A 25,192-nucleotide genomic window follows, 5' to 3' on the forward strand; every position below is an offset into this window, starting at 1 on the left:
GACGCAATCGAGTTTGACAGGTGTACGATAGAGTGGTCAATGGGGCTTAAGATCAAGATAGTTGAGAGCTGTTTGAGAATTCTAGAGGGGGAAATAGCCATTTTAAGCTAGTCATGGTGGTTCAGATGTAGCTGAGCCAAGTGGATTGGTTGCTGGTTTCTTTTGTTGCTACAATATTTTGTATGTCCTTCAATTTTCTCAGTCATGAAAGTTCAAAAGCAGCTTTTTCTTTTACTATGTAGTTTTAGATGAACCATCCAGTCATGTATGCAAGCTGGAAGGTCCTGATGAAAGAAATGTCCTTCAGCTCCAAGAGGGGAAAAAGACACTGGAGACATGGAGGCTGCTTGGAAAGATGGTTTAATGGTGGACAGGAACAGAAAAGGTGATCACAGGCTTCAATGTTGGTGGTGGAGAAGAGAAAGAAGGGCTGAGATGCTGAGTCCCTGGTTTTATGCCCTCTCTGACCTTTGATCTTGTATTCTGATTGGTTGTCAGACTCTCATGGGCCATGCAGGGGCAACTCCCTAGGCTGTGTTTTGAATCCAGGTTTGGTTGAGTTCTCAGATGCCATGTGGTGAGTGGGTGAAGACTAATCATGCCTTAATTCCATCCCCCTGGAGCTGAGGGGGAGAATCTTTATTATGTAAAAGGACTGGCTTGGGCAATGGCCCAATGACAAAGGAGGATGGGCAGGAAGCTGCAGGGAGTTACTTTGTCTTTAAAACATGTTTCATCCCTTTTCACATCCAGGGAAATGTATTCTGCCTTTTTCAATATTTCCTAGGATATTTCATTTTTTCTGGGAGAGGGCTGGGTGATAACTTTCCATAGTCCTATAAATCAATGAAACCAAATGAATCTATGGTGAGATAAATGAATATTATGTAGCTATAACCATCACTATTGCAATTACCAATAATATTGATTAATGCATTATTAGATTTATATTTAAACTTTCTACTCTTTCCACTTCAGCGTCCCTGGTGTGTCTCCCAAATTCCAGTGTGTCCATCAGTCTGTGTGTATCTGATGATATTGTACATGATTTTAATTTCTGCAGAGCAGAAATGCCCCTACATAGCATTTGTGAATGTCAGTGTCAAAACTCTCTAGTACTGCTTGAATGCCCAGGGAAGGGGGTTTGTTGGTGTCTGCTGGAGATTATTTTTTCACTCATTTCTTTTGCATGAACTGTCTAAACAAAAACAGGATGTTGGTGTCATCTGCTGCATACCACAAACATCTCAAGAATCATGTCTGGCAGTGGCTTGGCAAAGGAAGGGAGAAAATGTGCTCCAAAGACTATGGATTTCTGCTGACTATTTCTGGTGATTCTTTTGAAAAGTGAGACCCATTATCTAAGATTATGTAATTCTAATGTTTATCTTTGAAAGGGTTGATGAAAAACCACAGAACAAAAGATCTTTTGTCTCTTGCCCACCAACTTCCCTGTGGTTCTTGCATGCCTATTGCAATTCCTCTAAACGAATCTGTCCTATGTTGAAATCATGCCCTAACATGATTAACGTGGGCAGATTATAGCATCCGTACCACGGATCCAGGATTTCTGGCCAAATCAAAGTATGTGTACGTAAGTGACTGCATCTAAACGCAAGAGCCGCGGGATGTGATTATGACACTGATGTGACAAACAGATCCAACGATGTTTGGAGAAAGTCGGAGAGAACATCGTGGCTTCAGGATTTGGCAAAACGATCATTTTCGCCAGTGATGAGACGCACTTAGGCTTCCCCCTCTCTCTTCACCTGGCCGCAGTCGCTCAAGCCACGCGTCCCTTTCCCCCAGCGGCGAAGGCAAGGCTACCCACGCGGCAGAGAGGAGCGGGGAAGGAAAGTGGGGTGGCGCCCTTCGCTCCCACCTCTCGCGGAGCAGAGCCAAGGCAGAGTTCGCCCACCCGGGACGCCGCCCTTTCCGCGGAGGCCGACGGAGGCCGGACGAGAAAGCAGCAAACTGCCGCCGCCGGCGCCTGGCTGGAGAAGCCCCTCCAGAGCAGCCTTTGGAAGCGGGAGTGGGCGGCGCTCCAGCCGGAGAGTTCCAAGCAGGCGGGGAAGGTTTCAGCGCTCTCCCGGCGCTGAAACTCAACAGCCGCGCGCTTTGCCTGGACTTGTCTTGAAAAACTTGGATCTTGTCCCGCCCCTCTCAACTTGCTGGGTTTTGGTTTTTTTCCCCTCCTTCTCTCCTTTTGAACCGGATGGGTTCAACCCGGCAGGCAGCCACCTGGAGATGGAAAGAAGCGGGCGATCTCTCGGGCGCTGGAAGAGACGGAGACAAGTTGGTCTTTGATTTGGTTTCTTTGAAGCGCGGGGCTGCCGGAATGGACTGAAGCAAAAGGAATCTAGATGCAAAGCAAGCAAAGCGAGGTTGCACCCAGCTGGCCTGGTTGGTGAGTCCCCTCCTTTCATCCCCTCCTTCCCAACCCTTCCAGTTGCGTTTCGTAAAGCCCTGCGTGGCTTCACCTGAAAGAGGAAGTGTTGAATAGACGAATGGACAGACACTTCGGGGGCACTGGCCCTTTGCGTGCTCGCTCTCTTAACCTCCTTTGGTTTCTATCTGTGTGACTTCCCCTAGCAAAAAAAAAAAAAAAAAACACCCCACACACCTCCCCCATCCATTGCCTCCCTTTTTCTTACTGCAAGAACCAGCGATCCCAGTTGCAGCCTGAGTCTCTCAGATCGTTGTTTAAGCAACCTGGCTGTAAAGGGGCGCTCCTAGCTTTTACGTATACGGTCGAGTGCAACTTGTTTTAGGAATAGCGCCTTTGGGAAGGAGAAACAAAGTAGGCGATCCACGAGGAAGCATTATGGCGCAGCGCCCTCTAGCTACCAAAAAGGGCCATGGTTGAGTTCCCGTCCTCTTTTTTTTTTTGGCCCGAAATGCCGCTTCTCCTGGGCCGCTACCCAGCCAGTCAAGTTCAGCATTGTCCGGAGTCACGAGGAGAAAGAGTACAGCGCTTATCCCCCCCCCCCACAACCCCCGCGTCCATTGTTGTCCCACCTTCTTTGGGGCCCCTTCCGGTTTTCTCCAAAGGTGAACCTCGAGGGCAAGCTTTGGAGTCTCGTTTCACGACCCCTTGTCAGTCAAGGGGCGTGTGAATGAGAAAAAGCGGGCTTCCTAAAGCGAGGTGTGGGGAGGGATTGATCACAGCGATTCGGTCCCCTTTAGCACTTGTCGCGGGAAGCCTTTAAAAAAAGAAGAAGAAAGGTTAGTGAGCAAAGAGCGTGGCGCACCTTGGAGAATCTGCTTTATTTTTAGCCCCTCCTTTTCTAGGGAGATTTTAGTAAGGAAAAGGGCGATTCCTTCCTTCTAGGCAATTACATTTCGGAGGGTGGGTCGCAAGGTTGGAAACCGGAACTGACTAAACACGCTGCGGTCCTTTCCTCGGGGATGCCTCTTTAAGCTTCATCCCATAGCAATTTATTTTACACATTCCTAGTTGTAACCCGTTTCCGAAGCAGCCCGTGGGAGGAGAGATGCTCAATTAAACGTGTCGCGCTGTTGGCAATTCACACTCTGGGTGCTTTAAAAAAAAGCGCTTTATCCCCAACAAAGACCAACGTGGCGCAAAATTCGAGGTATGTGTCACCTGCTGGTCTCAACCCGAAGGGACCCAAGCTGCCCGTGATCGTCGGGCCACTTGAGCCGGTAGCGCCGGGTTGTTCAAGTGATTTGTAATCGCGGCGATCTGAAACAGAGAACTCCGTCCGACTCGGCGTCCCACCCGGAAGTAGGTCCATCCAGGTCTTCGAAGGCATTACTCCCTGCAGACACCAGCAGGATCGTGACTCGACTGCCACCCTTCTGCAAGAGACAGTGCCCGGCCGTCATTTACAAGGATGTAGCCCAAACGGGCGCAGCCCAACAATTTCTGCGCATCGAGATGAAATTCAATCTGACAAAAGTGGTCTAATGGGAACCAGAACCAAGTATCCATTTTCTTAGGAGTAGGATGGGTAGGATCATGCAGCAAAGGCAATCGTGGGAGGAGGTACTTCTAGGCAAGTACTGTCGACCTGTGGCTGCAAACCTAGGAGTAAGCCCCATTAACCACGAAAGGATTTACACCCGAGTAGAAGCCTAACGTTGCTGTGGTGGACCTTCTGAAACTACTGAGGCCTGGCCTTGCTTGTCTTCCAGCCGTTCGCCTACGACTGTTTGCAGAAGGCAGGCACCTTCTCCTCCTTCGGTACTCTGTAAACTGCTGATAGGCAGGTGAACTCCAGTTTTTATTGAGCTCTTCAAAGGATTTCAAAGTAGCCGTTCATGACACGGCAGTTTTTTAAAAAAGCATTCATCAGAGCAAGCCTCGCCTCTTTTATCAATGTAGGCAGGGGAGAAAAGTCGCCTTCCTTTCTATAAATTGTTCGGAGGGTTCCTGAAATTAAGAGGTGGATCGCTGGTGTCGGATTACATTTTAAATCAAAGCTCTGAAATGGAATCTGAAAACCCACCCATTTTCCAGGAGTTCCCCCCTCCTCCAGGAAAAACTCCCCCCTCCCAGTTCCTATTGGAGAATCCCTTCCAGCGCCCAGTCTCTCAAAAATAATCCAGCAATGCTTCTGGGGTGTGTGGAAATTCCTACCCCTAAAAGTAAGTAGTTCAGCTTTTAAATTCCCTTAGTAAGGCTCCCCTTTTATTTCCTGTTGGAAGCGGGCGGAGGTGGTTACGGTACGGTGATCTTTTGTTGGGCAATAGAGGCTGCGGACACTCCTGAAAAGTTACCGACAGGGCGGTCCTTTGTCGAGTTCAGCTCCAGTAACCTTTAAGGTTGCTCGGGAACTCGCTGTAATTAATAATTCAAGTATTTAAGCGGTATTGCTTTAACCGAAAGAGCATCCTACTGTCGACCAGAGCCTCGGGCAATGCACTCGTGTTTTAGGATCAACCGTCAAATCGCGTGGAAGCGCCTGAATCCAGGGAGATCAAGTAGCTGATCTGATTCCGGCAGCAATCCGTTTTACATGTATCTGGGAATAACCCTACGTTTCGTCAGTGCTTTACTCATGAGTAAACATGGCTACTCCTAGGAAATTGGCTTTAGTAGGAAGGCAAAGACTGCTCTGACGGTTGTTGGGGTCCAAACTGTTGCCGGGGGAGGGGGAGGTTTTCGCGTGTGTATTCCTTAGTTTAAATCGGGTAAGTTTGTCTTTAATTCAAATACGCGACTGTTTTTAGACTTGGGCCTCCCAAGTTGGCGTAGCTGCCCTTTCCTACCCGCCTTTAATTTCTGGTTGGGATACGGTACTTTGCGGGATCTGCACGAAGGGCGTTGAGGTGCTTTGGGGTTCTGCAAGTTTGAAAGGTTAGCGAATCCCCAGCTGTGAGCACAATTGCAGGTTAATATGAAGGTCGGTGTCGCTGAATGTTCGGGGCGGCAGAGCATTAAAGTGCCAAAGGAGGCAAGATTTTGGTTCGCGGAGTCTTCCTTTTAAGGGCTTGTAAGAGAATGTGCACAGTATAAAGCAATTACAGGCTAAGAGATGGACTCGGAGCACGGCACTATCATGCTCGGCCGAAATCCGGGCGGGTGGAAACTAGAAACTCTCACATCTGAGGCTTTAGTTTGTTTTTTTGTTTTTGTTTTTTTAAAGGAAAGGAAAAGATGCCTTGTTCCCATTTCCTTGCTTTAGGACATTAACCCAATGATGGATTAAAGTCAAATCTTCGAGGGTTCAAAGAAAAGATTAACATACTGCCAGAGGCAAGCATTACTTTAAAAGTAGCTGCAGAGGAGCCTTAAATATGTTTAAAGGTTCTTAAAAAGATTTAGCTGGCTTTATCCTAAAGATCAACTATGTGCAACTCAGGAAGGCAACTTATGCCCGGCCAGGTTGAAAAAACGATGTTTGCAGTTTTTAAAGGAAGCTCCACCTAGCTTTACTTCCGAGTAAACAGATGTATTGAAGCCAAGACTGCTGCGGGCAGCTAATGAACCCGGTGAGATTTCCCCTTGAATAAACAGAGCTCTGACCCAACACATCTCTTTAGCCTTAAGCCTTTTCTTCTCCCCCCTCCCCTCCCAATTGTTCGTGTGATCACAACTGTTGCTCCGTTAAAGGCGCTCTGTCCTTAAAGGGAAAGGGGGTGAAGAAGGAGAAGGATCGTGGCGCGTTTGATCTGCAGGGTTATAATCACTCCGGAGCCAGATGGTTGCGAGCCGTGGAGTCGCTGAAGAGTGGTTTAACTTTTCATGCCAGAGAAATTAGTTCCGGACGCGGTTTGTGGCGGCTGCCCCTGCTTTGGCGGAAGAATCCGGCGACCGGAGCGTGTCGCGACGAGCGGCAGCGGTAGCGAAGGAGGCGCCGCTGCAGGCAGCGAGGGGAGGAAGAAAGGCAGACTTAGGGACTCGGACCGGGCACCATGCGAGAGAACGGGCGGGCGCTTTGCTTTCGTGGAAGCCGTCTCCCCCGACGCCTCCGCTTTTTCCAGGGAAACCTTATAGGTGAGAAACGGGGAGGGATGGGACTCGGCGGCGAGCTGGACCCGAGGGAGACGGAGTAGAAGAAAGTTCGGGATCGGAATGCCCGCGGTGCCTTCCCACCCGGGGTCTTTGCCGCACGAGGGAGGAGGCTGGTGGAGGAGCAGAAGCAGCCAGCAAAGCGGGAGGGCAAAAGTTGCTAAGGGAGAAAGAGGCGCCGTGGCTACCGCACAAGGGGGAGGTGGGAAAGTTGGTGCTTTCTTGCAAAGTTAGGAGCTTTTCTGCCCGTCCGCCCCGTTTACATTTGGATGGGTGGCAGAGAGTTTCTCCTACCCTCCCCCGCCCTTTCTGGGTGTCGGGACGTGAGGAGAATAGCAAGTGAGACACGAGGGGCTGCAGCCTGCCCAGGAGCTTTTGTCCTGCTGCTGCCATTAGCTGAGTAGGGCACGGCAAGCCACGTTGGGAATGAAAGGGACTTAGGAAAAAAATGAGGGAGAACCCCTTTTCTTTCAAGAGTAATTGCTAAATCAAATCTCTTATGGGAGGGAGCTCTTAAAGTGAGATAAAGCCTCTAAAGACTTTTTCTACTCTCTCCTCCCCAGCACAATTCCTGTTCTTGATTTCAGAGTACTTAAAAGTTTTATCTGCTGCTAAAACCTCTCCTAGTCTTTCATTATTTTTCCCTTGGTCTGGGTTCATTATTTTTTATCAAGGTCGGCCTGTCTTTCCTAATTGGATCAGAATTCAGTTGTTGTGACCTAACTAAAGTGCTGGAGAAAAATTGAAGGAAGTAGGCAGTAATTATCTTTTCTTATTAGTGGGCTTGGAAAGGAAGGAGCTGTTAACTATGGGTTGAGGCTGTGATTTCTCTTGTTATGCTTGCCAGAGTTTGTTTTGAAGAGCAAAGAGTGATTAATACATTTTAAAAAGGAAGGCATGCAGAATTCTTGGCATCTTGTAGTCGAAGATTATAAACTTCATAATCTAAAGTAGTAAGCATTTAAAATGCCAAGATTTGTTTATTGCAATTATGTTTCACTTTTTCTCTTTAAGGTTTGAGATGGCATATAGGAGGATTTCTTATTTTGTCCCACCACATAAATCTATGAAATAAATTGGTTTGAGAGATGGTGGTACACTCATGCGGAGTTGGTTAAACTTGGCTCTCCTTGGTCCAAGTGTAAGCCCTTCATTAAATATAGTCTTCTTTAAATCAAATTTGACTCTTGGTGACTTCATGGAGATATCCATATAGCTTTTTTGGCAAGAATCCAGAAGCAGCTTGTCCTTGCCATCTCCCTGTCTATCTTATAGTAATACAATGTTTAGGACATAGTCTATAATTGAATATAATCAATTCATAGCAAAGTCCCACTTATTTCAAGCAACACTTAAGCTTCCTTGAATCCTATCCATATCTATTCAAAAGCAATTTCTGTTTAGTTAAATAGCAACAGGTTCTAAATTACATTCCATATATGCAAACATGCCTATATAAATATGCTAGGATATGCAGCAATCTGAATTTTAAGAGGAGAAAGTAATTTGGAGACGGATTGGACATGGTTATTAAATTGATCTCCCTTAATCCAATGTGTCTTACTGTATGAGTCTAGGAAGGAATGCAGTTGCCAAATAGATGCAATGTGGCACCTCATTAACTCCAAAATGCTTTTTGTGTCCAGTTCACTTCACAGCCTAGTGTTTGCTCACATATCACAATCATATATTAATTTTAAAAAGTTTTTAATTGAATAACATTGCCTTGGCAAATTCCTGTAGGATTTCAGTAGGCCTTCAGAGTGCTTAACTTTGGGGAGACTTCATCCTTGATCTTTCTGTTTCTTTTCTGGCTTGTTTACAGACTCCACCACAGTTTGACCTTCACATTCTTTGGAAGGATAGAACTTACAATATTCAGAGGGGAAGGTCTTAAAAATTAGGGTTTTTTTTCAATTTGTTTGTTTTGATATGATAAACTCAACAATCTGAGAAGCTTGCAAGAAAAAGTCACCTTCATTTTTAAAGTCAGTCCCATTTTAGTTTATTAGTTGTGGATTCTGAATGTGAGACCACTTATTTATTTTTGAATTCTATTTTATATTTTGTTGAAGTGACGTGTATCAGATATATCAGGGTGTAAAACTCATGTCACGGCGGCATCAGGTGACATATTGGGACTTTTTCCTGCTTTGCTAAACTGGGCTGCGGGCTGGGAGTTTGACAGCCCTGATCTATATTGTATTTTTAGAATGATCTTTTCATATGTTAGACAGGTAAATTCTCAGCAAATAAGACACTAAGATTAGCCTGCCTCAAAAAACAGTAACAAAGTATTATAGGTTAAAATAAACTTATACTGGTTGTTAATAGGATACAATCATAAATGTGTTTCCCTTAGGTACCAATCTTATTTCTTCTAATTTGTTGTATTCCTAATCCTGTTATTGACAGTTGTGAATGAGGATGATAGTGGTTGTAAGCTACTACTTTGCAGCAGGTTGAAGAAAGCAACACCAAAGAGATAGGTCCATTGAGCATGGCAACTGGATTCAAACTATTGTTTAATTGTAGCTTATTGAATAAAGCACAAGTGAAGATACATTGTCTGAGTCTGAGACAAAAGTCAGTGTTTCAATATGCATTAGTTGGACTTGCATAATATACTAAACAACCCATATTATAGTTTAGTATGACGTATAGATTTGATAAGCAAAAGGCTTATTTTCATATAGTCATGAATAATTATCTGGTAAACTAAAAGATAAAGGAACTGGGAAAAACTCTAGAATTGAGATACTGTTCAATACTAGATACTATTCAATAGCAATCATGATTTGGCTATTGGTAACTGAGGGATAAATATACAGTTCTGCCTGTATGAAATATACAGGGTAATATTGTCTAACAATTCTTTCCACAATGAAACAAAGGAAAGATTATTGTAGTGATTAGAGGGCAACATTATAATGCAGAAAGTTCATTTTCAGAATAGATTTTGGATTAAGAATGTCTTTTAAAAATGCTTCTCCAATCTGTATCTATTCTCCGATTTGACAAGCAATACTTTTATTGTATTTTAAAATTTTATTTTTTACTATATCTTTTGTGGCATGGGACCATGTTATCTGAGGAACGGAATTAGCTTGTGTCACTTGATTTGGTCAAAGGGGTGCAGTGTAATCTGCGTGGGTAAAGAGTTTTGGCTAGCAGGGAATAGGTGGAGAGCCTTTTCTGCTGTGGCCCCCCACTGTTTGGGATATCTTGCTACCTGAGATGAGATCTGGCCCCACCCTTTTGGTTTCCCAGAATAGTACATTAAAGCTTGGCTTTGTAGTTGGCCTGAGGGAGCTCTAGGTTGGAGGTAACAGGTGGACGTACAGAAGAGATGTAGCCACCTTACCAATCTTGCCTTTTCCATCTTGTCTCTATATTTAATGTTTTGATATTTTTATGATTTTAATTGTGAGCTGCCCAAAGTCACTTTCACTGAGAAGGGCAACATATAAATTTAATGAATATTTTCCCATTTTAAGGGATAAACCTTATTGCAGTGATCTTTGCTTTTAAAGACATCGAAAAAAGAAAGAAATGATTTTAAACTCAAGCCTCATTTTTTAAAAAAAGAGTTCAGTGTTGGTGAACTTTTTCGGCACTGAGTGCCCAAACTGAAATGTGCGTGCACGCATGTGCTGGAGCGCCGAAAACCAGCTGGCAGGCACATTAATGCACACCTGCCAACTAGTCTTTGAGTTTCCAGTGTGCACATGCACACCGGCCAGCTGGTCTTTGTGCATGCCGGAAACCTAAAGACCAGCTGCCCGTGCATCCACACTCGCCAGTACACGCAAAGATCCGGAAACCAGAAGAGCAGCTGGTGACGGTGCACATGCTCTTTGTGCCATCTCTGGCAGGTGTGCCATAGGTTTGCCATCATGGATTTAGTTTTAAAAAAATCAGTATCGATTGCCAGTTAACTTAAGCAAGCAACTTTTTATACTATATTTAAAACTTTATTAAAATATTTAATCTTGTAATATTTTTGAAATAAACATTTTAACATGTTTACTTAAGTATTGGCAGAATTTATTTATTCAGCAAAAATTCAGGAAAAGTATATGAATGGATCTTTGCTATTCTGATTTATTTCAATAACTAGAATTTGTTTAAAGCTGCAGTCTCTGAATGTTGCCATCTAACCAAATTTCATGCAAAATGAATGTAAACCCTGGGCTATGCATAAAAAGAGTGTGTAAGTGTTTAGCATTGCTTAAGATCATTCAATTTGTGCAAACCAATTTTTTTTTTTACTTGTTGTGTATTTGTATCACTTGGTAGATGATACTGTTGGAGAAGAGCGGGCAGAGCTGGGGTGTGTAGTTAAGCATCCATCAGCTTAGAATTGTTAGATTGCCACAAATGGTTCAAGTCTAACCCCTCCTGAATTCTAATAACCTTCATCTAAGGTAAAGGTTCCCCTCGCACATATGTGCTAGTTGTTTCTGACTCTAGGGGGCAGTGCTCATCTCCATTTCAAAGCTGAAGAGCCAGCACTGTCCAAAGACGTCTCAGTGGTCATGTGGCTGGCATGACTAAACAACTAAGGCTCATGGAACTCTGTTTACTTCCCAGCAAAGGTGACTTCTATTTTTCTACTTGCATTTTTACATGCTTTTGAACTGCTAGGTTGGCAGAAGCTGGGACTAGTAATGGGAGCTCATTCCATTATGCAGCACTAGGTATTTGAACCGCTGAACTGCCGACCTTTCTGATCGACAAGCTCAGCGTCTTAACCATTGAGCCACTGTGTCCTTTGGCCAGTTTAATGTTGAACTTAATTTGGCTAGATTCTTGTGTATAGCTTGAACAATAAATCTTTTAATTGAAATTGAAATGTAACACTTATTCTTTGCACCTGTCATTAATATAAAGAGGGTTTGGACTTGGATCATTTGTAGCAACATAACTTTTCTAAGCTGATGACATATTTTTAACTCCTCCCCTCAGCTCTGCCTGCTTTTCTACAGATTTTTTTTTCATAAAATGTTCTTTTTATTCATTGGTACTGCGTTGTAGCTAATAATATTAGTATAGATATTTAGTTGCTAAAATAAATAAGTAAAAACCTAACTTTCAAGATGTTCTTCAATGAACAAATCTTAGTGACATCCTCTGTTACTTATTTCCAAATGGAGAACACATCCATAGAGTAAAAGAATTCAGCCTTCACAAAGTAGTGACACATTTTGATAGTTTGGTAACTGGACAAAAGTGAAAAACTATTGAAGAAACTCTTAGTATACAGGTAGTCCTCATCTTATTTAGTAACCATTTGAAGTTATGACAATTGGAGGGGGAGAACAGCTTTATGACCTCTCATCTTGAGCTACATTAATATTTGGGTACTTCACAACAGGCATGGATTTATGAACAGAGCAGCATTCCTTGGCCATGTGATCACCATTTGTGAACTTGCTTCTGACAAGCAGACTTAATGGACAATGTGAAGTCAAAATTGCAAGTTACATTCACCTGATGTTTCACTTAGTAGTAGAAGCAATTAAGTTGTTGATCCCAGTTGTAGTTGATAAGCTTTCTTCCCCTACAGTTGATTAGTTCCTGATTCTTTTAATGATCAGTTGCAGTTGTTTTTGTCTGTTTATCTTTTAGCCATAGTTCTTTAAATAATTAGTATGTTCGATGAACTACAGTGGAATTTTGTATATAAATGTTTACCTATTGATAAACATAAGAACATTTTTGTATGAAGATGTCAGAGAAAGCAAACAAATTTATACATAACCCTAGGAGACATGAGATTGTAAAGCCTTTTTTTCTGATTCCAGACCAAGTATTATTTCAAGTGATCACTGTAATGCTATTCAGCTCACCAGATGGATTTAGTGCATAATCATTTGTTAACAAAAGAAAAGTGTCAAACGTTGGTCTTTTATTATGGACCTTTCTTAGAAGTAAAACCTAAGCTTAAGGCTGATACTTTGTTTTGCAGCATGTTGGATTGCTCACCATTTGTTAATAAATAGAAATTTAGCTGGGTTTTTAAAGTGCTAGGGAACATGCTAGGACAGTGTTGGCGAACCTTTTTGGTACCGAGGGTCAAAACGAGCAGCTGTGGGGGAGCACTGGAAACCAGAAGAGTTTCCCAGCATGTATGCGCATGCCGATCACCTGGTCTTCCAGTTTTTGACATGCATGCACACATGAAGACCAGCTGGCTGGCATGCATTCATGTGCCAGAAACCAGAAGCTCAGCTTCCTGGCATGCACACGTGTGCCAGGGAGCTGCTTTTTCTGGTTTTCAGCACTCTCCCACATGCGAAGATCAGCACGTGGAACTGAGAAGAATAATGGCATGCCCAGAGAGATGGCTCTGTGTGTCACTTCTGGCATGCATGCCATAGGTCTGCCATCACAGTGCTAGGAGTTTCTAGGTCATAAAATAATATCTATACTTGTGAAAAATCATAATTGCCTCTTGAGTCACTTTGTGGGACACAGTGTCCTATTGTGTAGTTAAAGATAATTGAAATAATTGTTTATGATTTAGAAAATTGTTTGCAATTTTTGAGATTGCTCCACAAGACTTTGGTTCCAAAACATTGGTGCTTTAAATCAAATATTGGTTATCATATATTCTGTAGAGCAAAGGTGAGAGCTCATTATCTGTTATCCTTTTTCAAGGTGAGGCAAAGCAAATCTTAAGATCTGACAGTACTTGAGAGTACATGTAATTTCAGAAACTCCAGGATCTTGTTGTATCGTGTATTAACACATTGTATGCAATAAAAAGTAGTATCTTGGAAAAAGTAGTGTTTAAGGCAAACTACCTACACTCTAAAAGCACCATTAAAAATATTTGAACTAAGTTGAATGGAGCAAAAATTGCATTTGTTAATAGAACAATCACTATGTAAACTACCTTACCAAGTAAAACTATAATTGTTTTTACAGTGTTCTTAAAGGATAGAATTTCTTCTTGGGATGGTAGTCTAATTAAAAACTAATCTTCACTTAAAGCTGTTATGGCTAGGAATGCAGGGGAGATTATTTTTCTGTCCTTCTATTAGTATGTATTTTATTCATGCTTGAAAGAATGAAAAGTTCTCTATCTGAGCTTCAGCAAATACAAAATGTTTGGTTTTGTTAACTACAGTTTGGTGTAAAGTTCAACTCTTCTAATATTATTTAATACCAAGATTAGGGTCAAAAACAAGACATGTATTTTAATATTTGTATTTTGTCTCTTAAGTGATATATTGCTTGGGTGCTTACAGATTGCATTGTTTAAGTGTAGAATCGTTCATCTTAATTCATTCTCTTCAATAAAATATGAAAAGTATATATTAGGCATTTGTGTTGATGCCTTTATGACACAAACAACATGGTCTTTCTCTTCTGAATGAATCAGTTTCACAGCTTTATTAGTCTCTTATGTATTAGAAGCCGAAGACACTGTGAATTATCTCTGTGAATGCCACTTTGAAAACTTACTTCCAAATTCCTGAAAGTTTTATTAATAAAAGAGGCATTTGTTGTTTTTCTCTTACTCTCAGAATGTTTTAGAATTCATTACTGGGCACTGTTACAGGATGCTGGTGTTGCTCTTCTCTCTCCCAGTTATATATTTGTCAAACTGCCTTTTCATTTCCTAATCATGAAAAAAAAACCTTGGGAACATTTCTCTTATATATTCCCTAGAGATTTAATGTCAGGTTGGAAAATGAGGAAATGTGAGGGCAAATTGGATAGTGAAAGAAAGGAATCTGGTGCATGTCTGAGTGCTCCTTAAAGTGCCAGAATCTGACATCCTATTCATGGGAATTTTGTCTTTTCTTTCGGGGAAGAAATAAAGTTGATGGAAAATGTCTGTGAAACAATGCAAAAGAAAATATATATATAATAATTATTCAATAACTTCTAAACTTCAATTAGACCTTGAATTTATATGAAGAATCTTGAAATTCAATTATGTAATATTGATAACTTATGAATGTTATCCAGTATTCTGATTTATATCCATTTTTAAATGCAAGCTAAGGACAAAAACCTGGCCCTTAAGACTTGTAGAGGCATGAAGCTTTCTTGGATCTTCAGCTAGCCAAAACCAAGGGACTCTTGGATATTACTAATATGGAAAATCTTTTCCATTTCATTATTTTAATCCTTTGGTATGGTATGACCACTTAATAAAAAAAATATGTGTATAGGATAATGGAGCTATACATTATGTTCCCATGTAGACTTTATAAGAGAACTCAAGTCATTTTATTTACAGAATAGTTATTTTAAAGGACCATGATTAAAGACATTGATTTCTCCTCTTGTCTTTTTCTCCCCCAGATTTTTAGTGATTGCTTGTATGAAGAGCCATTGGACCATGATGCTGTTGCTGTCCCTACTGCTGCTTGTGCAGGATTTTGAACAATGTGAAGGAACCTTGAGACAATACCATGCACTGCCAATGCAATTCACACAAGTTCATTACAATGCCACAGTATATGAAAACTCTGCAGCTAAGACTTACGTTGGGCATCCAGTAAAAATGGGCATTTACATTACAAGCTCCCTGTGGGATATAAAATACAAAATTATTTCTGGGGATAGTGAAAACTTGTTTAAAGCCGAAGAATACATTTTGGGGGATTTTTGCTTCTTACGAATTCGGACCAAGGGAGGGAACACCGCTATACTTAACAGAGAAGTAAAAGACCACTATACGTTAAATGTAAAAGCAATAGAGAAAAATACAAATGCAGAAGCTCTCACAAATGTCAGAGTGCAAGTATTGGATACAAATGACTTAAGGCCTTTGTTTTCTCCAACTTCTTACAGTGTTTCGTTGTCAGAAAATACAGCAATAAGGACCAGTATTGCCAAAGTTAGTGCAACTGATGCAGATATTGGAACCAATGGAGAGTTTTATTACAGCTTTAAGGAGAGGACAGACATGTTTGCTATTCATCCCACAAGTGGGGTGGTCATTCTGACTGGCAGACTTGACTATTCAGAAACAAAAATTTATGAGTTGGAAATCCTTGCTGTGGATCGTGGCATGAAATTATATGGCAGCAGTGGGATTAGTAGCATGGCAAGATTGACAATTCATATAGAACAAGCTAACGAGCATGCTCCAGTCATCACAGCCCTTGCTTTGACTCCTTCAGAGCTGGACAAGGATCCAGCATATGCAATTATAACTGTGGAAGACAAAGATCATGGTTTAAATGGAGAGGTAGCATCTCTAAGTATTGTAGCGGGTGACCCACTTCAGCAGTTCAAAGCTGTGAGAACCTTCCCAGGAGGAAAAGAGTATAAAATCAAAGCAGTTGGCACTGTTGAATGGGAAAGCCAACCTTTTGGCTTTAATCTTACATTACAGGCTAAAGATAAAGGAAACCCTCCAAAGTTTTCGTCTGTGAAAGCAATTCATCTGCCCTCTCCCCAGTTTAGTTCTGGAGTAGTCCAGTTTGAAAGAGCAGTTTATAGAGCTGAAATAAGTGAATTTGCTCCACCAAACACACCTGTGGTTATGGTAAAAGCATTGCCTACTTATCCCTATATAAAATATGTGTTTATAAATGCACCAAGCAAAACTCAGTTCAGTTTGAATCCTGACACTGGCCTTATCACTACTCTAGATGCCATAGAAGCTCAACGTGCACCACATTTTGAATTTGACATCATGACAAGCGATAGAAAAGCATCCACCAAAGTATTCATTAAGGTCATAGATGTGAATACTCATCCTCCAGAATTTATTCAGACATCTTACAAAGCTTCTTTTAATGAGAATGTCCCTATAGGCACAAGTGTTATGAGTGTGAGTGCAAAGGATCTTGATGAAGGTGAAAATGGCTATGTCACATATAGCATTGCAAATATAAACCCTGTTCCTTTTGAAATAAACCACTTCACTGGTGTGCTTACCACCTCTGAAACTATGGATTATGAATTGATGCCAAGAATTTATAAGTTAAGAATTCGAGCATCTGATTGGGGCACCCCTTATCGCAGAGAAGTTGAAGTCCCTGTTACAATAGCTTTAAATAATTTGAATGACAACACTCCTCTCTTTGAGAAAATAAACTGTGAGGGAACAATTCCCAGGGAACTTGGTGTGGGAGATCAAATAACTACGGTGTCTGCTATTGATGCTGATGAGCTCCAGTTAGTACAGTATCAAATTGAATCTGGAAATGAATTAGATTTATTTAGTTTGAATCCAAACTCTGGGGTTCTTTTCCTGAAACAATCACTAGGAGATGGATTAAGTTCAAAAACATCTTTTCATAGTTTGAAAATAACTGCTACAGATGGAGAGAATTTTGCAGCACCCATATTTATTAACATCACTGTAGTCACCAGCCGCAAACTAGTGAGCTTACAATGTGAAGAGACTGGTGTTGCCAAAATGTTGGCAGAAAAACTCTTGCAAGCAAATAAGCTACATGGTCATGTTGAAGTAGAGGATACTATTTTTGATACACATACAATGAATCTGCATGCACCTCAGTTTGAAAGTAGTCTTCCTAGGAGCATTGAAGTAAAAGAAGATCAGCCTGTAGATTCTACCATCATATTTTTGAATGCAACTGATCTTGACACTGGTTTTAATGGAAAGTTAATCTATTCTATTTCTGGAGGTAATAATGACAGCAGTTTTATCGTTGGAATGGAAACAGGAATGCTAAAAATCTTGTCTCCTCTTGACAGAGAAATAAGAGATAAATATACTTTGAATGTTACTGTTTATGATCTTGGGATACCACAAAAGTCTAACTGGCGTCTTTTAAATATCAGAGTTCTTGATGCCAATGACAATCCTCCAGAATTTCTACAGGATAGTTATTATGTTGATGTAAGTGAAAACAAAGAACTGAATACAGAAATAATTCAGATAGAAGCCATAGATAAAGACTTGGGGACCAATGGTGAAGTAAGATATTCACTTCTTACAGATACAAATAAGTTTTCTATTGACAGTGTCACTGGAATTGTAAAAGTTTCAGGACTTTTAGATCGTGAAGTTCAAGCAGTGTATTTCTTAAAAATAGAAGCTAGGGACCAAGCTAAAGAGTCACCACAATTGTCTTCAACAGTTCTATTAAAGGTATCGTTGGAAGATGTTAATGACAATCCTCCAAAGTTTGTTCCTACAAATTATCGAGTGAAAATTCGAGAAGATCTTCCTGAAGGAACTATTGTCATGTGGCTAGAAACCTATGATCCTGATTTAGGCCAGGCAAGCCAAGTAAGGTATAGCCTTTTGGATGGTGGAAATGGATGTTTCGATGTAGATAAACTCAGTGGAGCAATCCGTATTGTACAAAGACTGGATTTCGAAAGGAAACAAGTTTATAATCTAACAGTGCGGGCTAAGGATAAGGGAAAACCCATTTCATTGTCTTCTACCTGTTATGTTGAAATTGAAATAGTTGATGTAAATGAAAATCTGCAGCCACCCCGTTTTCCTAATTTTGTGGATAAAAGTTTTGTAAGTGAAGATGTTCCCATTGGTACTTCAGTAATGACTGTGTCTGCTTATGATGAGGATACAGGAAGAGATGGTGAAATCAGATATTCGATAAGAGATGGATCGGGTATTGGAATCTTCAGAATAGATGAAGAAAAAGGTAAGAAATTACACTCTCTTCTAAATGTTTTGAAAAGACTCAAGAGTTATCTTTAAGTTTGTATTTATTGTTCTCATTAATGAAAAAGCATAAATACAGATAATACTTCTATGCCAGAGCAGTTATTATGTATATAGACAAAAATGGCAACAGTTGTTTTTTATTAAGTCTCCATAGAGATTTGAAGATGTAAAATTAAATATTGGAGCATCCTTATGAAATAATGAAGTACAAAGTATTCATTGTCAGACCAGTATTATAACTCTGAACTGATTGCATAATACTTTGCATGTGAGTGATCTTAAGTATAGTTTTTTTAGAATATAAGGGGCGGGGGAACCAGTTATGATTGATTAATTTGCATTTCATTCAGGTATTTGCTAAGACATTTGGTGAAAATCTAACACTATCATTAGAGCATATTGGAGTTTAGGCAGATTACAGGATAGAAATATATCCATGTTTGTCTCTTGCTTTTCTCAAAAAGAACAAGAAGAGGCACATAAACTCATTACTGCATAATGAGCAATAAGATTGAAAATATCGGGGGGAGGCCCACATTTTTCTGCTGTATTTGTTACTTAGGCATATTTTACTAGTCAACCCTTTCTTGCAGTTTCTCCCACTGCTAAGGACATAGGGATACTGTTTGCTTACCCTGCAAATATGATCTAATCTACTTTTGTTGTTACTGTTGTTTCTAACCTCTCATCTGTTCCTGATGCAAGGATTTTTTTCCCTTTCTTTTTTGTCTTTGAATGAGAACAGTAGAGAACTTTTCTGCTTGACTTTTGTAACTATTGAACAAATGTCCTTGCTGGCTTGTGCTGGCTGACCTACCCTCTTGTGAAGCAGTATGCATGTACGGTTATCATGTTGCTTCCTTTTGGAGACCCTTGACTTGTTCTGTTCCACTAGTTTCTAATCTGAAATGAGAAACAAATTTCATATTCAAACATAATATACTAATATTCTGCTTGTTGGGGCAGTAGAAGTCTCTGGAATTCTTGCATGTCTTTGCACTTAAATCTTCAGCAAATTGGTTAAGGACGAAATACCTATAGGAGGTTCTCAAAGAATATTAGGATTGAGTACTAAAAGATGCTCAAGGAAAGCAGAATGGCATTTTGCTTCAGCGCATGTATCACAAAACTGCTTTTTGTTTAACAAGAAAAATGGAATTTTTGAAATACATTTTAAACCAGGATTTAATCTGGTGATTATTATTTCATTCAGAATGCTTGATAGATGGATATAGAAAAAATATCTGTTTTATCATAAGCTCCAGTATATTTTCAACATGATAAAGACATATTCCAAAGTGAATATAATACAATTTACAATGTTTTTTATTTGGGATATTATTTTAGCATGTCTGATATGTAACTTTATAGTTTTAATATAAATCGTTTTTGGAACATTGGTAATGTTTGTTTCTTGCGTAACCTAAGACATTTTTTTTGTTAGCATAGCAGGAAAAGGAAAATGGGAGACAGTCCCCTCCCCCAATAATATGCCATAAGGATTGTACCTATAAACGGAAGTAGAACAGTTTTTTCTAGAGACTGGATCTGAAACTAGGAGAGCATGAGTTCTAGTCCCACTTTAGGCATGAAACTCAGCTGGATGACTTTGGGCCCCTTATACTCTATCTTGGCCTAACTCATCTCAGGGTTGCTGTTTGTGAGGAAAATGGAGGGTGGGGGAAGTCTATTACATGTGTTTGTTGCCTTGAATTATTTATTAAAATAATACATGTAGGATATAAATAAATAATACAGTTTCCTAATGGAGAGATACAGAAGTTAGCACCATTTATGAAGTTGTGGGTCTGTGAAGTGAGCAATAGAGACAATTGGTGCCGGAAAAGTAACACTAGGAGTGAATTATAATGTCTATAAAATCTTCTGTACACTATACCCTCTTGTAGTTCATAGTGATGACCAGAAGTAGGTTGGCATCATTTTGGATGGAAGTTTAACTTAATGGAAGAGAGCAATGATGCAAAGTAGAGAGGGCAATATTGTACAAATGACTGCTTTACAATGGTTTAGGCCTTATAGTATACTTTTTTTAATTTTTTCATTATAAAAATAGCAAAAATAATGTGTATTGCTCTCCACAGTATAATGGTAATGGTTTTCAGTGTTCACAAGGGTGCATGTGTGTATCATGTTGTTCATTCCTGATCTGGAAAACTGATTTAAATATTTCTGTGCTAAACTTATTTCTTGAATGACAACCTTGTTCCTTTTCCAAAGTGTGTAAACTTTTTCTCAACATAATTTTCTCATTTGTGGAGGTTGTTGGATGGGAGGTGAGGGGGTCAGGACTAGAGAATTTAAAAGCCTGTAATATCTTTTTGTGCAGGTCACTTTAGAACAAAGAAACATAAAATAACTGTGATATGCACCTTAAAAAGTGTAAAAAGATTTGTAATTTTAAAGTGTTTAGCTTTTAAAAAATTGAGAAAGAAAAAAATACTAGGTGTTAAAATGTCTTGTCTTTTTTTGTGGCGGGGGGGGGGGAAGTATAACAAATCCTGTACACATTTCTCTATATAAATATGGATAGGATTTGTTGTAATTAACCATGTTTACTATATTTTTATATGTAACTGGAACTACCGGTTGGTAAGATAAGATAAATTCCAAATATTAGCATTCTGATATGGCTGCAAAATGTATATTATCTGTGAAATGCAAGTTCTGTATTTCTGTGCAAGGTAAAAGCACCTGTTTGTAAAAAAAAAAAAATAGCAGACACCGTTTAAGCTTTTAATGAAACTATTTATGCTGACAAAGACTCAACAGTTGTAGTTACTAGCTTAGAATGTGGATAGAAGAATTATATTTACCAGCTTTTTAATATATCATCTGAAATTTTATTTAAAATCATAAACAGAAATAATTGACTTTCATGGAGAAAAATGACCCATACCAATAAAACAGTATTATTACTGTGGGGCTTTTTACATCTAACTTTACTCGTCTTTTGCTGCATTAGAGAATGTGCTGAGAAAGGTGAAGATGGTCTTTAAATATCTAGTTAGATAAACTGTCCTGGAGCCTGGTTTAATAAGGGCACTGACCATGAAAACACTGGGTTTGGTTTTTTTTTGTTTTTTCTCTGTTGAAAATGAGCATTGATTAGCAGACTACCCCTATTGACCAGGTCATACCTTGGTCTGATGAAAACAGACTAGTTTTTGGAGGACTAAGATTAGGTGTGAAACACTTTCTCTGTCTTTAGGATTGCCCTAGAGAATTTCATTTATTAAAGTAAAGTAAGGTGGATTTAATTTTCCGTGTCTCTCAGAACTCTACAAATAGAGAACAGTGCAGGAAAATCATTTGTCAAAACTAAAAAAATATATGTCGTGTTGCATGGTTGCTGATACTAAAATCACACTGGAAATTCTACTAAAATTAAGACCAGAAAGAAGGGATAGACCTGGCAATATGTACCGTAAACATGTTTTTCCTTCATTTATTTAATCATAAATTATTTTGTATTTAGTAAGAGACTAATCCTACATAATGAGTGGTACAGTTCTGCTTTATACTCTATGTTATGATGTATGTATTCAGAATATGTTCATATTCTGAAATTTAATAATTTATTACTGAAAATTAAAGAAGGAACTTATTTCAGCAAGTGCATATTTCTGAAGATGTTCTAATATCTCTTTGTTAGGTGATATGTAATGGTATGTGGAAAAGACCTTGGGAGACAAGGCAGAGACATGTTGCCTAGGGAACAATCAAATAAGAGATAGCATAACCTGTACTGGAGAATGGGTGAAGCAAGAGAATCGGAAGAGACCCACCCTAGTTTCTCTGACAGTAAAGGATATGGCAGGAAAGTTATACTTCAGGATTGCAAGATTCTGTTAATGTAACTTTACTAAAAAGTTGAATCTGGTTGTTTTTCTTATGCTGGTATACCTGGTAAGGATGACAAGATACTTGTAAAATCAAATTGAGAATCTTGTTCAAGGGAAGTATTTTTTATTTGAATTTAAGACTAGTCTAGGTGTACATTTTAAATATACCAGTATGATTATCATCTGAAGTACAACGTCATGTGCTCATGCACTAACATACTGCAATGCTTATTTTCATTAATCATTTTCATAATTTCAATATTTCTTATATCTATGAAAATCTTTCAAAATTAAGCTAAAGCTAATGGATTATTTTTAATACCATTTTAAATATAATCTTCAACTTCTTTTAAGAGTAAGTTGATAGAATAGTAATGTTTGAATTCATACAATGGGTGCCAAAACACAGAAGTCTCTGCTGGTGCTGCATAACCTTTTGTGAATTATGAGCAACTGATGATTTCAAGATATAGAAACACATCTGCAGACTCAGATGTGTTTCTCAGATTTTGGAAATTTTTGCTTTGGGTATTAAGGGTATGTCACAACATTTACTATAAATGTAGAAAGAAACAGCACAGTTTGTTATCCAATGAGATTTCTTTTGTAAATCCAGTGATTGTCCAAGAAGCTAAATTGAAGGTGGCTGAATCATTTGTGTAAGTGTTAGCATTTCAGGTGCAAGTAATCAGTTGTTAGGCATACAAAGTAGATCAGATTAAGAAACTGTCCCCCTAGCAAGATGAGGATGGGTTTAGGTTTTTTTTGTCAATAGGCTATAATAACAGAATCTTACAAGCCTGCTTGTGTTTTAACTTTCCTTCCTTCTATATCTTGTGGAATCAAAAAGAAGCCACCTTGAATCTCTTCTTAATACAATCTCTTTTCTCAGAATATAAGAAATGGTTTTGCCTTTGTCATTTCTGTAACAATTTCTGAATACTCCCTCCAAACCCATTTCTATGACTTTCTACACCAGCATAAAAAGAATCAGCACAAGGTGCATTTCGCCTTACCAAATTAGAATTAATAGTGTAATCTTTGGCATTTTTCACTTCAAATGTAATTTTTTTCTGAGTAGACACAGATGTTTTCTGCACCAAATGTGTATTTTTAAATATTCTATTTATTAATCAATAGAACGGGTTCTGGATTGAGAAGACATACATTCACTGATATTACTCTCTAATGCTACTTATGTGAGAAAGGAGGCACTTCTTCATTGCACTTAGCAGTAGTCTCCATGTTTTCCTTGCATTAGCCAACTATTGTACAGGCTTCCACTGAGAGCATGAAAAGCAGGCAACTTTTGGTAGCAAGGTGAGTACTCTTGGGACAGTAGCAAAGCTACTCTTCCATTTAGTGGAAAAATATATGGAGGGGAATTCTAGAAGGAGAGGACAAATGTTCTTGCCATCAAAAAGTCTTGAAGAGCATCCGGCGACTTCAGCTAGTCCAGAACGCAGCCGCGTGAGTGATTGTGGGTGCACCTCGGTTCACCCACATAACACCTATCCTCCGCGAGCTGCGCTGGCTACCTGTTGATCTCCGGGTGCGCTTCAAGGTGCTACTTGTCACTCATAAAGCCCTTCATGGTAGTGGGTCTGCGTACTTGAGAGACCGCCTCCTGCCAATTACCTCCCTGTGACCAATTAGATCACATAGATTAGGCCTCCTCCGAGTTCCATCTGCCAGTCAGTGCCAACTGGCAACTACAAGGAGGAGAGCCTTTTCAGTAGTAGCTCCGACCCTTTGGAACGATCTCCCCATGGAGATTCGTACCCTCACCACCGTCCAGGCCTTCCGCACAGCCCTCAAGACCTGGCTAGCCCGTCAGGCCTGGGGACAAAGATAATTGCCCCCACCCGAATGATGAATGAATGTTGCTTATTATTTTACTTTTATGTATTGTGTGTGTTTATTGTTTGTATACCCCCTCCCCTTATTTTATGTAAGCCGCCCTGAGTCCCCTCAGGGAAAAGGGCGGCCTATAAGTATTAATAAATACTCTAAATACTCTAATTCTTGAAGTCCCAGAAAACTCTGGTAAAATGCCATTGGAATTGCTTTCTAGAGCAACAAGTAAATTCTAAGTTAAACACTTTCCAAAACAGCTGGGAAGCTCCATCACATCATATGTCAGATTAGGATATATTTTGAGTGAATAAGAAGGGAGCATGGTCCATTCCTGGAGAGGAACATCCATTGGTCATTTACTCTTTTAATAGTGACATTTCAGATTTAACTAAAATAGTATTTCCTATTTTATGGGTTTTTTTTAATGTGGAAGGAATAACAGATATTGAGTCAAATGTCAAATAAATTTATATTAATATTATAATGAGTTAATTGTTGGGTCCTTCACCTAATTCTTTAAGACTTACAATTATTTCACAATAATCTGTTTTTCTCTGTTACAGCCTAGTCATTACCTTGATTCACTTTCATTATGCATCACTGATTAAAGAATGGCAGTAGATGTTTTATCATGGTCAAAATCCAATTTATGGGAATATATATCTTTGTATGCATTGGTCAAAGATCATTGGGAGTTGACTAAACAGGGTTGCTTTAAATCATTAAGAAATTCTGGCTAAAAACATAGCTCAATGTTCTGCAGTGTGTTCTGTTGATTGCAGTAGCATTTACGCAGGTTTCTGGTGGATTGTGACCTTGAAGTCTGTTTATTATTAACATGTATTTTCTTAGGATTTTTTTCTATCTCTAATTCTTACTGAACTATCTCTAACATGAAGCCAATACAGAAGCATTCTCCTAAAAAAGTAAATAAGATTATTTGATATTAAATCAAATAAGGAGAGCTTTGTGGGTTTTTTTCAATTTAGCAAAATGAAATGTACTTTAAATATTTTCTAGGTGCAGAATATAGTTTTTTAAAATGTTAATTAACATTATTAATTAACTGTACTAATACCAAAGTTCGTCTCAGAAAAAAATACAGATACCCAGCATATTTCATGAAACTGAAACATTAGACACTTTCTGCTGGGCTGAGACATTGAGCAAATTTTGACAAGCAGTTGAGGAAGAGTAACTAGATCTAGATTACAGTTGTAGAATCACAAATAACAATTATTAAGTTATTTTATTTTATTGAAAAGTTATTAGTTATTTTAAAAATTAACCTAGATTGTAATTGAACCAGCCAAAGTAAAAATAGATATTTCTGATTTCATTTGGATTGGTTTAATA

The 25,192-nt window shown here is 39.3% G+C and overlaps 1 protein-coding gene across 6 annotated transcripts in view; it reads left to right on the forward strand.

Moving 5' to 3' along the window:
* The first annotated feature begins 1,934 nt into the window (after positions 1-1,934).
* FAT1 (FAT atypical cadherin 1) overlaps positions 1,935-25,192 on the forward strand; it is a 129,787-nt gene continuing 106,529 nt past the window's right edge. The window contains exons 1-2 of one of the 6 annotated variants that reach the window (XM_032223993.1): positions 1,935-2,407; positions 14,801-18,093. In XM_032223993.1, coding sequence (XP_032079884.1) covers positions 14,820-18,093 — 3,274 coding nt within the window. In that variant the 5' untranslated portion in view covers positions 1,935-2,407; positions 14,801-14,819. Of the gene's footprint in view, positions 2,408-4,517; positions 4,612-4,852; positions 5,158-5,764; positions 6,464-14,800; positions 18,094-25,192 lie in introns of those variants that run through there. The other 5 variants (XM_032223992.1, XM_032223995.1, XM_032223996.1 and 2 more) reach the window with 5 other exon arrangements.

The sequence above is a fragment of the Thamnophis elegans genome, chromosome 9 (genome assembly GCF_009769535.1).
Source record: "Thamnophis elegans isolate rThaEle1 chromosome 9, rThaEle1.pri, whole genome shotgun sequence".
NCBI lineage: Eukaryota > Metazoa > Chordata > Lepidosauria > Squamata > Colubridae > Thamnophis > Thamnophis elegans.